The sequence below is a fragment of the Aythya fuligula genome, chromosome 11, assembly GCF_009819795.1.
Source record: "Aythya fuligula isolate bAytFul2 chromosome 11, bAytFul2.pri, whole genome shotgun sequence".
NCBI classification, from domain to species: Eukaryota; Metazoa; Chordata; class Aves; order Anseriformes; family Anatidae; genus Aythya; species Aythya fuligula.
The window spans coordinates 1,352,602-1,369,734 of NC_045569.1; the positions used below are offsets into that span (position 1 = coordinate 1,352,602).

At 39.4% G+C, this 17,133-nt stretch overlaps 1 protein-coding gene across 3 annotated transcripts in view; it reads right to left on the bottom strand.

Moving 5' to 3' along the window:
- FBN1 (fibrillin 1) overlaps positions 1-17,133 on the bottom strand; it is a 158,618-nt gene that overhangs the window by 127,035 nt on the left and 14,450 nt on the right. For all 3 annotated transcript variants that reach the window (XM_032195315.1, XM_032195314.1, XM_032195317.1), the window contains exons 4-6: positions 16,897-16,995; positions 9,657-9,752; positions 7,545-7,640 (exon numbers count right to left, since the gene is read on the bottom strand). In XM_032195315.1, the coding sequence (XP_032051206.1) occupies positions 7,545-7,640; positions 9,657-9,752; positions 16,897-16,995 (291 nt within the window). The remainder of the gene's footprint in view (positions 1-7,544; positions 7,641-9,656; positions 9,753-16,896; positions 16,996-17,133) is intronic.

Sequence of the window (17,133 nt, forward strand, 5' to 3'; positions counted from 1 at the left end):
TTTCAACTGCCTACACTGTGTATATAAAAGTCATATATGTATTAGTGTAACATCCCATAATCAAACAAACATAGACATCTCTTTGTGTATGTAACTTCAACAAAGCCTTCTGATGAAAGCACGGGCCTCCACTCTTTATTTCTTAAGACACCACAAGGCAGCTTGCAAGCACCATGCATGAGCAAAGCCAATGCAAGGTTCTATCTCTGACTGCAGGAAGCAGAACTGAATTTCTTGTGCAGCAAACATGTGCCCGCAGGCTGCCAGCACACCTGGAGGTAGGCGTTGGTTGCAGCAACCCAGCTGTCTACAGGACCGGGAGAATGATCTCAGTGATTCTCATGTGAGTCCCTTCAGGACCTACACGCAAGACTCACATCTCACAGATTAAAACAATGCAACTATTTCAATCAAGCATTTGCAGTGTTAGTTATGCAGTGTTTGTATTAACATATGCCATTACTACTTGAAAAACGCTTTTAGTTCTACCTCAATCAAAGCATGGGCTCCTCAATTTGTCATTAAATTTGTATGCATCTCCATTGTTACAGCTAAAATCAAATCAAAACAAAACACAAAGTCCAAGTAATACCTTACTGCACATCTAAAGGTCAGTGCCCTTAGCAGCCAATCAAGAAGGCATGGAAATACAGAGAGGGCTGCCAAATAGTTGAATGAAAACTTTGGATTTGGATTTGTTTGACTAAAATCAAAACTCAATTTGGAACAAAATGTAAATGTTCAGCTTCGTGTACAAAAGTTGGAGTCCTTACATCTCACAAGAGACCTAAGCCCATATGTACTGAATCATTTATGGATCTTGATTAAGTTTTAAGCATATATCCAAAGGAACGTTTTAAAACATGCTATGTGGTATTTTCAGATGCACAAAGGATCATAACATACAGCTGGTTAGATAGTGTATTTACAAGGAGCAGAACAATGAATAAAAGCCTTCACATACAAAAGACCCTAAAAATGCTTTTTGGTCTTAAATAACAGACTGAGCTTAGCACTGAGTTCTGATCCAAAGATCTATTGATTATATTGCTAAGCATTATAAACGTCCTTAAATCACACACAGTAATTCTGTAAAGACTGACTTCCACAGCATTAAGCTGCAGCTTCAGTTTTAAGACGAAGAAAAACTCCTCATCCATTTAACTCAACTTCTTTTATAGGAAAGATAATCCTAGGTGCTGATACTGACTTTTTTGTTTTAAAACTCAAAGATATCAAGGGTGGCAACATGTATAAAAATTGTGTTAAAGAAAGTAAAACATGACTGTGACTAAACATATTTAACTTCAGCCTGAAGCCATGTTTCATAATCAGGTTATAAAATCAGGGTGAAAATAGTGTGCAAGAATACTTATTCCAGGCCTTCAAGCTTACGCATCTTTTAGTTTGCTGTTATAATACTGTACACACTGTATTCATGTTACAGGGCTGCAGAAACTACATGTCTGTGTCAACAGATGTGTTTCTTGGAAGACATCTACAAAAATCAAGTTTATTCAAATGTTTGCCAGCTACCATATGCTGCAATACTACTTTAAATGCAACATAAGGCTTTGGGAACATACTTTTACTGCTATCTACACTTTGTTATTTACTTTCCATTTAGACTAAATACCAGAGACGGGGCACACTAAGGGGTGCAGTGTCCTCTTTGTAAAAACATTCTACCCGTTGTAGTATTTAGAAAGAAAAAAAATATACACGGCTCTACACTGCTCTCGACCACTTTCAGCGGCTGCACTTTCATAGTGAGGCTCTGGGAAAGATATTTTTACATATGGCATTAATTCTGGGAACTTTTAATAATGGCCAAATATAATTAAAAATTAGGCAAAAATTCCTGCCATGGAGAGAGCAGTACAGAAACAACTCTGTTTGAAGAAAAAGCAATCATTTGCTCATATTCTGAGTCCAGAAAAAAAACAAAACACACGTGGTACATTTTTAATATTTGAAATGCATCAGGCCCAATTCAACTCCTATGTGAAGCGAGTGGCAAAACTCCAAAATGCAGCAGGATTGAGCCCCTGATGTTGTCACAAGCATTCAGATAAACAAACAGGGCTGCAACACATTCTAAGCTTCCACTGTGTTCCTCTAACTGGATCCAGACAGAAAAAGAAAAGCACATTTCATTGCATTTTTTCAATACCAGAACAACAACAATATACAATTTTATATTCTATGGAAGTGACCCTATTATACTATAATTATCCAAATGCCCAAAGAAAAACAGATTTGAAGAAGTCAAGTTTTTATGCACTCATTTGAAAGACATTGTTCTATCAAATCCAATAGGGATTTCCGATCTCTCTGAGGTTGGTAATATCAATTCTGCCTCTGGACTTTTATCAAATGCATGATATAGCAATGTTTTAGATGCCCACTTTGGGGTCATTTGAATATGGCTAGCAAAATCCCCCAGACTCTTTTTACAGACAATAAAAAGTGCTGTCAATGTTCTGAATTATCCTCATGGGAACCTAAGCTAAGCCTCTGCCCTCATTCTCTTCAGAGACTCTAAAAGGGACTGCAAAATCCATAAGTAACGCATGTTATTCTGTGTTAAAAGACAAATGGTGTAAAGAAGACATCCTTTTTTTTTTTTTTAACCAGCAGAAGAAATTGTGCTTTGCTTGCATCTTAGTTTTTCTATTACCTGATTTCTTTTCATTAACAATATGACTAAATGATATGCTTAAACCTGAGTGCACCTCTTGAAATTTAACTGACTCTGAAAGCTTTGGCCAAAAGCCATCAAGACCCTTAAGCATTTGCGTTATTTTAAGAATACTGACATCTCAGTTTTGCATTTAAATGCATGTCAAAGCCCGTCATTGGATCACAGCCAGAGAACTCAGCACCTTCCAGAATGAATAGTTGAAGTTCAAATTTTAACTGAGTCAATATCCATGAAATATTTTCCTTTCTGTACTAGGCATATTAAATGTGTCTTAAATTGCTGTAGGAAGCATTTCCAACTCCACTATATTCTTACTGTATAGTTTACATCAAGTTCACCTTTTTGATGAACACTATCCCACAGAAAAAAAAGAAAAAAAAAAAGAAAAAAAAAAAAAAGGTCTATTGTATTTATAATACGCCTGCACATACTTGATGGTATGCCCAAGAAGCTTCCCCTACTCTGGAAAGGCACCAAACACCATTCGTGACAGTGTAGGAATTACTGATACATGTGTAAGACTTGACAATAGCACAGCTAGGGATCCAGCTCTGATACCATGTATCACTGGTAACACAGTACGCAGTCTCCCAGAACTTGAAGAGGAGTTCCACTGATACTAACGACTCTAAATATTCATTTTGCTCATGTAAATAGTGTTTTATGCCATCATTAACACTTCTAAGCCACACAAAAAGTAATTTGTACGCTGAAATTGTACCATGCTACCCTCTGAAAGAATGACTGAATAGATACATAAAAGTACTCAGGCCACAGATTTGATGTCACTCGCAGCACTGTGAAAGAAGCAGGTCTTTTACCAGACAAGCTCTTTCATTACACATGTATTTGAAGCTACTGACCTACACAGAAGTCCTGCAAATCTTCATCAACAACCATATGGTCAGCATTTACTGAGGTAATACCAATTAAGCTAATTTGTATTACAAATATGGGCCAAACATATGGAAAAACTAGTTAAAACAGTAGACAGAACACTGCAACATGCTGCTGGACTTAAGAAGCTGGCTCAAACTTTGATACAAGCAACTGGAACATTTTCATTGTTTTCTGTATTGGATTATTAGAATAATTCCTATGAATTTGGTTGTCTCAACATTGTTTTATTCAAGACAGTTCTAAGCTATGACACATGCAGCAATGGCTGGAATATTCCTTGGTCTGTGACATACGTGCCACAAACACCCTGTGACTGTTACTATTAGTCAATGTTCACAGAGAAAAGCACTGCGTGATATGCAGTAGTAAATTACTTACATCACTGTTAGCATGTGGCATGGCACAGCCTAGAAGTCAAACCACAGCCAAACACATGGGGAATGTGTATGCCACAAAAGCGTATCACTTCACATTACATTTATATCCAGAAATGGTATTTTCACAATAATCTGCCTCTCCTACTTCTCCCAGAAATGGGATAACTTAAGAGACTAATTCTTTTATTTATTTTCTATTTTTTCCCCGCTCCACATTCAGAGAAGCTTTAGTTTTGTTTTGTTACTTTTTTTCTATTATCTATTTACTGGATAACATCCATATACACATACATCAGAAGCCCACTAGGGAATGTCACAAATCCACATAACATTCCAGAGCTAGATTCAAAATACGGACCTCTTTTTTAGCTGACAGATGTGTAAAATCATACGCAGCCAGACAAAGCCCTAATGACTACACAGGTGCATGTGCTTAACAATGCAAGTTATTCCTACTAAAATCAACATTAGTTTATACTTGAAGTTATCTTCAGAAAACATTTTTCTGATGGCATAATGTGATTCTGCAACCAAAAACCACCACACCCTTTTTAGAGGAGGGGAACATATTAGCTCAGCTAGGTAGAGAGGCCGGAGGAAATCTCTGTGAAAGAAGCCAACTTTCAGAGGTTTTCTGGGAAGATATCACAGAATCACAGAATTGTAGGGGTTGGAAGGGACCTCGGAAGATCATTGGGTCCAACCCCCCTGCCAAAGTAGGTTCCTTAGAGCAGGCTGCCCAGGTAGGCGTCCAGATGGGCCTTGAATATCTCCAGAGAAGGAGACTCCACAAACTCCCTGGGCAGCCTGTCCCAGTGCTCTGTCACCCTCACCATGAAGAAGTTCTTTCACATGCTGGTGCCGAACTTCCTGTGCTTCATCTTGTGGCCATTACCCCTTGTTCTGTCCCCGCAAACCACTGAACAGAGGTTGGCCAAATCCCTCTGTCTCCACACCTCGGGTATTTATACACATTGATGAGATCCCCTCTCAGTCTTCTTTTCTCCAGGCTGAACAGACCCAGGTCTCTCAGCCTTTCTTCATAGGGAAGATGCTTCAGGCCCCATATCATCTTTGTGGCCCTCTGTTGGACTCTTTCCAAGAGATCCCTGTCTTTCTTGTACTGGGGAGCCCAGAACTGGACACAGTACTCCAGGTGAGGCCTGACCAGGGCAGAGTAGAGGGGGAGGATCACCTCCCTTGACCTGCTGGCCACACTCCTTTTAATGCACGCCAGGATCCCATTGGCCCTGTTGGCCACCAGGACACACTGCTGACGCATGGTCAACCTGTCGTCCACCAGGACCCCCAGGTCCTTCTCCTCAGAGCTCCTTTCCAGCAGGTCATCCCCCAGCCTGTACTGATACATGCAGTCGTTTCTTCCCAGGTGCAGGACTCTACACTTGCTCTTATTAAACCTCATTTGGTTTCCTCCTGCCCATCTCTGCAGCCTGTCGAGGACTCACTGAATGGCATTACAGCCTTCTGGCGTGTCAGCCACTCCTCCCAGCTTTGTGTCATCAGCCTGCTTGCTGAGGGCAGACACTATTCCCTTATCAAGGTCATTGATGAAGATGTTGAACAAGACCGGACCCAGCACCAACTCCTGGGGAACACCGCTAGTCACAGGTCTCCAGCTGGACTCTGCACCACCAATCACCACCCTCTGAGCTCAGCCAGTCAGCCAATTCTCAACCCACCTTACTGTCCACTCCTCTATCCCACACTTTCTCATCTTTGCTAGCAGGATGTCACAGGAGACAGTATCGAAAGCCTTGCTAAAGTCAAAGTAGGTGACATCCACTGCTCTTCCCTCATCAACCCAGCTGGTGATGCCATCATACATGAAGAAGGCAAAGAGGTTTACTATCATTTGGCTTCAATACTGCAATGAGCTTTAACCAGAAATACTACAGCTCATTAATGCCTAGTTATCAGTAAAAGAGAAAATATAGAATAAAAAAATGTGTTCTAAGTAAAATCTGCTTATGGATGATGCATTTAAAATACAGATTTCCACCTCATTCCATGGTGGTATGATTTGGCTCAAATTGCTTTGTGCCATCAGTTTCTTGTTCCACCTGACACAAAGCAGGAGCCCTGAGGGACAGGACTGAAGCTGATAGCAGGCTTCAGCCTTGAAACTTGCCCTAAGTGGGTTGAGTGAAATCAGCCCGAATTCAGGCAATGTAAAAGCAGCTTTAAACAATCCTTTTTAGAACTTGCACACTGTAGCTCCTCACCAGACTGAAGGCTCAAACCCTTCACCCACGGAGAACAAACAAGCACTCACTGCTTGAATTTCAAAGCCTTTGCAATAATATTCAGTACAATCATTACCTATAAAGATTTTATTCTATGCAAATTTCAGACTTCTAACCAAAGACACAACATTTTCCATTCCTCTTACTCCTCTCTCCACTGATGAGATCACGAGGCTCAGAACACAGCTGCTCCTCGGTCTTCAGAAAAACTTCAGCACTAGTTTGAACTACTACAACATCTGAGTGGACAACTGGCAAGACTTCAGACAATGCCAACAAAACAATTTTATCTGCTGTAGGGAGTGCAGCAAATACCTGCTTCATCCTACTGTCTGCTCCAGCTCAGAGCGAAACATTTCTGTCCCCCACTATTTGTTATTCTGCATCACCACCTACGCTGCCCTTTTAGAAATGCCAGCCATCACTCCAGCTGCAGTACCAACAGCAGTGAGCACCTGGCATACTCACTGCCAAAAACTTTGTGTGCTAAACACATCCTGTACATGCAAGCCCAAAATCAGGTCAGTACTACCCATACTGTCCCAGGTTTGCAGATATGTAACACAACCTCTTGTATGGGTAGTATGTATGAATTTCCAAAGAAACAAATCAATCAATAACTCTATCAAATTAAGTGTTATTTTTAAGATTGCAAAACTCAACAGAAAGCTTATACCTAAACCTTGATTGCTGTATCTCTCTCAAATGATCCCTTAAATTGGTTTTAATTCCATGGAAAAAAAAAAAAAAAAAAAAAAGAAAACAATATACCAGGTGAGGTAGTTGGTATATCTGTCAGCTGTTATCACTATGGATACATACACACAAAAAAAACCAACAACAACAATAACAATAAAACTGTACAAGATGGAAATAAGGATTGAATGAACTCTGCCAAAAGACATGCCAAACACAGAGGCAACATGCTGCTTACCACTGGTAAGTAAATGTATCAGAGAGATATGAGCTTTTCTGATGACTTAAAAATTATTCAAAGTTTGTACAAAAACACTTATCAATATATATATATATATATATATTTATTTCACAGCTCTCCCACTGAAATGTTTTCATAGCAAAAAATAAACAAAACAAAGACCCTAAGCAGTAGCATGTTTGTTTCATCCCAGTGTATTACATCTGTACTTCACATTCTACAAGAATGCCAGTCCTATTTTACCTTACTGATAGACAGCAATACAACATTACTACCTAAATGTGTGGTGGCACTGGTATTTTCAAACTATTATTAAGCAAGTTTGAAAATCAAAATTTTTTCCACTGTTTTAGGGCACATACCTCTTTCACACTGGGGTCCTGTAAAGCCATAGGTGCAAGCACATCGGTTCGGAGCCACACATCTCCCTCCATTTAGACATCCACTTTCACAGACAGCTGTATCAGAGGGGAGGTAAGAGTAGTCTTTATTGAGTTATTTCCAGAAAGACAGGAAACTACATACTTGACCAGCTCAGGTAAACTAGCAAACACTGTAAACATAACAGGCCAGGATACATTTTTTCCAGAATCTGCTTCTGATCTTTTGCTATTTCCTGGTCTCATTAGTATAATGAATTCATCTTTTCAAGGGAGCATAACATAAACATACTAACAAGCACAGCTTCTCCAACCTCTCAGAGCCTCTTTGATGACTAGACAATACCGTAACTGCAAAATAACATCTTTCAAACTTTCAATGAAACAACACTGAAAATGTAGAGATTGCAGATACGAACTTAATTTCTGAATCCTCTAAATTGTTGCCTATTCAAACACATTAAGAGAAGGGCGATGAAGCTGGTGAGGGGCCTGGAGAACAAGTCCTACGAGGAGCAGCTGAGGGAGCTGGGCTTGTTCAGCCTGGAGAAGAGGAGGCTCAGGGGCGACCTTATTGCTCTCTACAGATACCTTAAAGGAGGCTGTAGTGAGGTGGGGGTTGGCCTGTTCTCCCACATGCCTGGTGACAGGATGTGGGGGAATGGGCTAAAGTTGCGCCAGGGGAGTTTTAGGTTGGATATTAGGATGATCTTTACTGAAAGGGTTGTTAGGCATTGGAATGGGCTGCCCAGGGAAGTGGTGGAGTCACCATCCCTGGAGGTCTTTAAAAGACGTTTAGATGTAGAGCTTAGGGATATGGTTTAGTGGGGACTGTTAGGTCAGAGGTTGGACTCAATGATCTTGAGGTCTCTTCCAACCTAGAAATTCTGTGATTCTGTGATTAAAAAAATGTATTTGCTCCTCTACCATAATAAAAAAAAATAACAATCCAGTGTTAAAAGGCTTGTTGCTGATGCTTAATAATTCATGATATCAACTACAACTGCAAAACAATATCTATTTTGATTTAGTTAATCCAAGATATTCTTCCTTGTACTACACTGTGATAAAGTACAATTTTTTCTCATAATGAACTTCAAAAGCAATTGCTCTCAAAGATAATCAGAAAAAGGAACATTCACATGAAAAAAGGGTTTTTTAATACAATTTGATGCTCTTTGAGTAATGTTATTCTTTGTTCCATTTCACATTTCACTTTAGTAGAAAGAACGTTTCCATTTGTCCTCTTTTATCCACTTGATATTTCACAGAGAAGGCAGAAATACAATTCTTAATCCTTTCACCATGTGATCCTCTTCCAGATTATTAGCGTAAATTCATGGTCTCAGTGAAGTTCATTTTAAGTGTGCCATTGACTTTGACAGAGCAGAGCACAAAAGGTTTTCATTAAATAGGCTAAACACATTTTCCCTGTCAGACCAATAGTGCACTAGATAGCAACATGACAGCCTTGGTTAAAAGCAGCGCCTGCATCCTTATTTGAGTTTCTTCACAGCATTCCAGCCAAGAAGAACAACACTACCAGAATCAGGCTGGTAGAGGGTTTATGCAATGGATCCAAGAATGCTCTTGGCTCAGGATTCATTGACGAAGTAGATCAATTTGAGAGTCTTGATAACTCCATCAAGATAACATCAAAATAAGCAAGATTCCTAAAATGTAATAGCTAACTCTGAGGCAAACCCTTGAAACAAAAACAAGGATTTGTATTAAGGAGCTCAATTTTGTCTATAAGACAAAAACTGAATCCTATATAAATTCTTTATTCATGGCCTATTGCCCTAGAGAATGTAAGGCCCTGTAGATCAATGGGAATTAATGTAGAGTGAGAACTATAGGATCAAGTTATATCCCATTATTATGAATTCAAATGATGTTTATTTTAATAGTCCTGATCAGAAAGAATTCACTCGGCACTCATTACAAAGTCATGTGTTTTCCTGTAAAATTCCACTGCACCCGATCAAAAACAAGCTCAACATCAGTTGAAATTTAGCGTTAAAGGGTGCCCAGTTCACACATCCCTAAATTATTTAACTGTATGAAGTATCTATACAAATAAAATATACTTACGCTGTCCACAGTGTGTTCCTGTATATCCCTTCTGACAGAGGCAATGGTCATCACTGCAGCTACCTCCATTCATGCACCGGATGTTACAGTGTTGTACTTGAAAGGAAAAGAGATTTTCCTCAGTTAAGCCAAGACAGGAAGAAACACTTAACTATCTGCTAAAGGATTTTTAGGGATTGATTATATGAACTAGAAAGCAGTGCTAGAAACAGAAGATGCATATTTTAAAACAGATATTTAAAATGGCAGTACAGAAAACAATAAGAATTTACAGTTCCTCAGGAATACAGGTCATTGTGCAAGAATTTGAAACCACCCTTATCCATTGAAGTCAGCAGCATTTCATATGAGCATAGATGCACAGAACTCATCTTCTAGTTTCCAATGGTAAAAAAAAGACCATCAGCAAGGGGAAAGTATTAAACTTCTGGCAGATACCACCAAGCAGAGAAACTTATCATCTGAGCAATGGAAAAAGGAAGCATTAAAGGGAAGGAAATAAGAAAGCTCCTGAGGACAGCCTGGCTCTGCCAGGACACATAACACAAGAAATGGATCTGCCCAGGTAGGACTTCTTGCACAGAAAGGAAAAGTAACAGGGCACTTTCTTTCTGTGGGCTTACCCCATCACCACATAATGCTGCCACCAGGTCAGTGCCCGTGGCCTGAGGAGCTTACAGATAGCGCTTCCCCTAAGTCCTTCCTGCAAAGAGGAGAGACCAGGGTGCGACACAGCTCACTCTCCTCAGCAGCAGCCCCACCATTTGTTATGATTAACAAACAGCCCAAGTCCCAAGCCAATAAAACATAAAAGCACGTGCTGTGTTTTTCTAATAACAAGGACAAACATATTTTTCAACCGGAGGTCAGGAACAACTTAAAGTATGTCAGACTTTTCATCAGGCACAGAGAAACACACAGGTCTCCTGATGAAGTCCTCCTCACAGCTCCTGCTGCCTGACACAGCTGCTAACAGGGGCAGACACTCAGTACACAGCTGGGAAATGGTTTCCCTCTTAACAGGAACCACATGAAAGGCTCCTCCCCAGACAGGATTACAGGCAGATCGGCATTTTGGTAGGTTGTGATGGAGTGCTGGATACCTACACCATGCTGTCTGAAATGTTCAGGACTGAAAAATACAAATCACATGTACTGCCAGAGCCTGTTGTTAACAGGTGCTGTGCCAGCCACTGAATTTTTCCTGTTGCACAAAGCCCTTAAGCATCATTTGGCTTTTTACAGTTCAAAAGTACGTGCATGGAATTTAATTTTAATTTTTAAGCAGAATTAATAATTTTAGCAGTATTGCCATCTATAGCAATATGAATCCACAAAATATAACATGAACATGCAATTGTAGAAATGATTTTAAATAATCTCTAGCATTTAAAACACTAGTACACTTGATTCTTCAGTTATAAAAGTAAGACTATCATTTCTTATGTGTCTCATATTTATGATACACCTTTGTTCTGCTTTGGATGTACTTCAGGAAACAAAAATGTGCTAACATTCCTTAAAAAAAAGTAGAATTGTCTGCAAATACAGAGTAAGTATCTGGTGAAGATTTTTGGACAATGTCCTAAGTAGGTCAGAAAAAGGTATATAGTTACTTTAAAATGTGTAGTTCAACTTAGCTTTATACAATCTTAGAAAAACAGAGGGGATTACAAAAAGCATAGGAAATGATATCATCTGTGAAGCAGGGAAGGAACTTGAAAACCACAAACTGATTTCAATTAGAGCAAGCTATGCCAAGAGCTAATTTCCATTCCCACATGAAGACCAAAGCCATTTAAATACTTAGAACTACATTTGAGATAAAAAGGTTAACAGTAGCTTATATGATGATTTTCATATTATTTGTTCAAGTAACAGTAAAGTATATTTCCCCATTTTGGGATAAGGAAAGGTTTTGCACATAACACACACGCACGTTTCCATAATTTGTCTTACTGCTTCTCAAAGGAATTTTTCCAAGGTAAAATACTTCTTCCTCCTTTTTAAACTAAAATCATTATGGGAGATTGCTGGGATACCCAATCATAATTATTAAAATGAACCATTCAAATCAGTGAGCTTTCTACCTTATAACTATGTAATAAAATCAGTGACATAAAATCAGTAAGCTATTTATTTTCTGTCCTCTTTCATGGGAATGTTGAAAATAGTATTTCCAAAATCATACTGACTATTCTGAAATATTAGCCTTCCAGAAGTTTATAGAAACACATGCGAAGGCTGTCTGGAGCTTAGATGAGGATTTTAAGATTGCATTTTTGACAAGTATCATATGAATGCAGGTGCAAAGTCTATTCTCAGTTATATGAACAACTCCATTAATGGCAGTGGAGATATTCCATTAAATGAAATAACCTATTCCAAGGTATCACATTGACCGAGACTCAAGGAAAAATCACAGGAATCACCATAAGGCTGGTAAGTCAATTCATACAGCTTTGCACATATAGGAAATATTAACAACATTAATACATTATTGCTCTTAATAAATTTTCGTTCTCTTTCAGGTCCAACTTGTAAACAGCCTGCACTGGAAATTTCTGAAGTCAAAACAGAGGTAACTGCAGGAATGTAACTTTATAAACCTGCAAAAAGATCCAGCAAGATCTAACATACACATACACTTGGTGTGTGGGCGATGTTTGTACTGACTATCCAAAGTGAAACAAACTACAAGCTGCACACTTAAACATAACGGTTTCTGACTTTCTTAGTAAATTCTCAGCAAAATTGAGTAAAAACTTCATCATACGGAATGTACCACATGACAACCACTCATGAAACATTCATGAGCTCACTAAGCAGCCAACAGGTAAGCTGCACACTGTCAGCTCAGCAGTCCCAAACTAAAAAATACAAGGGTCTGTGATCATGACATGAAGAAACATAATGGAGCAGCACTCTGGCACCTGGGGCCCAGGGCACTCTGCAGCAGAGGGTACTGGCAGGAGCGGCCGCCACTTGTCTCTCTGTGCCACTGAAGAGGAAATGCTCCCAAGTCTGGTCGTGCATGACACAGAGCTTTGCCTGCCAGGAGCTGTAAACAAGGAATGATGGCCTCATCACATCCCAGATGCTCAGCGTGCTTTCCCTGTCGAGTAACTGACTCAGGAGATGGCAGCTAGCAGCAGGCTGGGATGCTGAGCTGCGTCCCTGTGAGACAGCAGCTGCCTCACTGCCCAGGGGGCTGTGTAAACCCACAGCAGTCTTGAAAACTCTGGAAATGTTCAAAATTCAAGACCTTTTACCACCTCTGAGAGCAGCAGTATAAGTGAAGGGGCTGCACTCTGGGGTTTTGATCAGATGTCTTACATCCCATCCCAGAGAGTGGCCTCCTGGGGGTACAAACCTTATGGCCTGGGCTTGGGGCCCCCAGAAATGCTGGGCATTCCCATTCACAGCAGGCATTTTCTGAGGAAAACCTCAGTACTATGGCTCCACCAGCGCTCATGGACTGACCACCCAAATTGGCTCTGTTCTCAGCTGGTGCCTCTGAAGCCACTGGCAGGGGGAGTGGGGCAGGCCCCATTTTACATTCAAGCGGTGTAACTGGCCTGACAGGAGGCAGCTCCCCTCAGCTGCTACCCTCAGTGTCCACTGCAGCCCTCACTGCCTCTGCCATGGCTTCCACCTTCCGAGGCAGCCGTGTCAGCAAAAGTCTGCTCTGCCTTGGCCAACCCAGGCCATTCTAACTTGGAATACATTTGGAAGCAAGACCAGTCTGACCTGACCCATAACCCTGTGAGCAGCAGAAGGCCTGCAGCCAAAGGAGAGACCATTCTGTTCCTCACTTCTCCCCTCCCCCCCCCACCCAGCTTCCACAGGAACAGAGCAACTACTCTAACAACAGGGCAGGATCTTGGCATGTGTCTGCAGCACAAGGAGGTGCCAAAGCAGCCACGCCCTGGGTGGTTTGGGAGACAGTAGTATCCATCACAGAGCCAGCACCAAACAGGGCAGATGACTTCCTCCATCGCTGCCGCATCAGTGCCACACACAGCAGGTTGGGGGATGCCTCTACACATGGCAATTTTATCTCCATGCCTACTGTAAACATACCCAAAATATCAAGAATTACCCAGAGATAACCACTGCCCAGCCAGCAAGTTCACTGATGTCATGAAAATCTATGCTGAGAAAACCATGCATTGATCTTTTCAACCATTAATCAAATTCCTAAAGCTGATTAGTAACAGGGAAGTCCCAACAGTTGACCTGTGTAGGCATCAAAGTTGGAGGCTATGTTTTGCTTTCCAGTCTGCATTAATTATTTGAGTTCAGCAGGCTGTCAGAGCTATCGTGCATCTGGTGTCTGCTTGCAATTGTACACAATTTAAAACCTGTGACCATTACTAATTCCTTAAGTAATGAACACAGACGTAGCTTAAAATATCCAAAAGAAGACTCAAACACGTCTCACCTATCAGGACCCATTATTTTTAATTGTGTCAAGTCCCATTATTTTCACTTGTACCTGTTATTTCTATTTTAAATGTAACAAACTTGTTGAAACCTGTGCTGTAATGTAATGTCTGCACACAGAAAAAGACAATTGGCATTCATCTATCTGCCAGTATTCAGGACAACACATGTAACAGCACTCTTTCCATAGTGTCACCTTCAGGTCTGAAAGAAAAAGAAAAAAAGTATCTATGGCACTACCCAGATTTTTATGCTGGATAAAAGGAACTGATAGATCATTTGACGTGATTCATTCAATCTGGTAATCACACTAACATATTTGGTATCATTCACTTTAATTTTTTGTATTACTTTAGAAGAACTTTTTCCCATTTGTTAAAACATAATTAATAAATTGGTTTATGAATGCATATTCTGACAAAATATGAGTTGTGGCCAATGCAAGCTGACAGTAACCCTTTGATGTCAAACAGAATTTTTTTATGTTTATGTTTCTTTTGTTTCCTAATACCATATCTAAGCCATTGTGGTCTGTTGTGTAAATATGTATTCATGGGTTTTGTCTACAGTGCCAACAGAGCAAATGACTTTCAAAAAGTGTACGTTCTGTAAGTCCTAATGAGGTGTTGGGTAATAAAAGTTATTACACAATAGTGCACAGAGGCAGTACAGTCATTTCTGTCTACAACAACTGAAGACACTTTTCTTTTTAGAATTGGTTTGCTTTACTAAATAAAGGATGTGACCACACACACAAAAATATCTTAAGCTATTGCATATATAAATGAGAAATAAACAATGTATTTTTTACACCAACTGCTGAATGTATTGGTATAGTGTACAGAAAAGCAACATCTTAATGTAGGCCTTATAGACCTAGGCAGCAGTATAAGGAAGATGATCTTAGCACTGATTAAAGCATTTCATTGGTAGAACATCTATACTTAGAAGTAATTAACAATTACCGAAATAGCTAACAGGTATAATCTTTAGAAGCTGCTTCATTAAGAACTGTAGTGAAGTCATTTTGGGACCATTTATCTATGCACGCAACTCCAATAAAAGCTAAAACTAAAGAAGTCAATGGTAGAATAAGCCAGAAGAAGAACCACAAGAACAACTTTATCTTTACTCATACTCTATTTTTCTTTTTAAGTCTTGACTCATAAAATACTTCATTGTGACCTAAAACAAAATGAGGTAATACTAAGGCCCACTTATTCCAACCTTTTACAAAGGTGCCAAAACACAAAATAAACATAGTAGAAGGGATATATCTCTTCTGTACTCTGAATGGGACTTGGGAGAAAGTCATGCTTTCCTTTACTAGATTACAGGCCTAAGGATTGTGCACCTGGTAAAACAGTAGCTGCAAACCCAGGCAGGAATGAACAACATAGACGTTTCTTCAGCATTTTGTACTCTTTCTCCTTCCAGTACTCTATGGGAGCTTCACAGCTCCATACCCTCCTCATGCCAGCCTCTTACTAACACACATCACAGGAGCATGAGAAAGGGGTTGAACTATGAACAATATTTACCATTTTAGTACATGCCATTCCATTACATTCCACAATTGTTATAGTTTTTCCACTGTTAACTGCATGAAAAGGATGTTAAAGCCTCAAACTGAAGTGGTCAGTTATATAGGAAAGCTTTTCAACCAGGAAAGCAGAAAAATGGCAAAGTAAAATATGGGGACAAAGCAGACTACACACTGAGTCTGAAAAGATATTCAAAATGAAAAGGATGACAGCTTTTCATAATATTACAGATGTCAGTTGAGTGCATTCCTCACTGACTTTAGTCGATATCTTGTTCAGATACTTATGGACATTTGCACCAAAAAAAATTCCCTCACTTTTCATCCTCAAAACTACCTAGTTTGTACAAAGATCAAAGACTTCTATATCTAACAGATAAACACCATATTTATATGAGAATACAATTGAGATTACAGCTGGCATCTCAGATACAAACTGAGACACTATCCCACCCAAGATCCTACTTCATATCAGATACTCTACCCATGATTAACCATTGAGCTCTTTGTTTCATTGTATTAATTGCATTTAACTTATTTTATTATGGATCTAGGAAACCTTCCTTGAAAAACTGAAATTCAAACACTTCTAGACAAAGTCACCTCTGAAAATTCTCATTTTCAACATATCTGTTTTTTTTGTCAATGAAAAGTTGTTCCACTCAAAAACTTTGCCCAGTTCTGTACCTCCAGCATCTACAAAACCATCACTTCAGTAAGTTCAGCAACATTAGATTCAGAAGATGCATACTGAGCCTGGCAAGGAAATGCTATAATACTCGATTAATTCATTGCAAATTAGTAGGCCTATGTCTGTAAAAGACGGCATAGTGTCTGGCTTAGTAACCCCCAAAATTATAGAAGAATTACAAAGCAAGATAAATTTAGCCAATTGCCAACAGTGACCTCTCTATTATTACAACTTCTAAATGGTGTATCTATGCATATCTAGTGTTGAATAAAGATAAGAGATTTTCCAGAAAGCAAACAAAGACTGGAATTAGTGTTACAAAATGGCAAAAAAATATAACATCTAATAAAACTAATTTGGCAAAGAAGAGCATCTCCAATAGCTAGTTTCCGAGTCATTATTCAGTTTCGTCATAGGAGGCTATACTTTCTTTCCTGTGATCAAGTACATCTGGTAACTCAGAAGTAATTTGTCCTAAATATTGAGCACTGAACTATCTTACATACCTTACTAGTTTCACAGACACAAAACAGTATCAAAGACACAGAAGAAATACTTACTAGATTTTGAACCACAGGAGGGGGCTATCTGACCATTTGGGCACGTGCACATGTTTGGTCTAGAGCAAAATCCATCCCCACAGGAATGTCTGCAAATTGCTATAAACAAAACATATATGCCTTTAAAACATGCTTAAAAAAAGCCCAGACACATTAAAAAAAAAAAAAAAAAAAAAAACAAAACTCATAGAAAATATTCATTCAGTTCCATGACACCCAGTTATAAACTCATTAAAT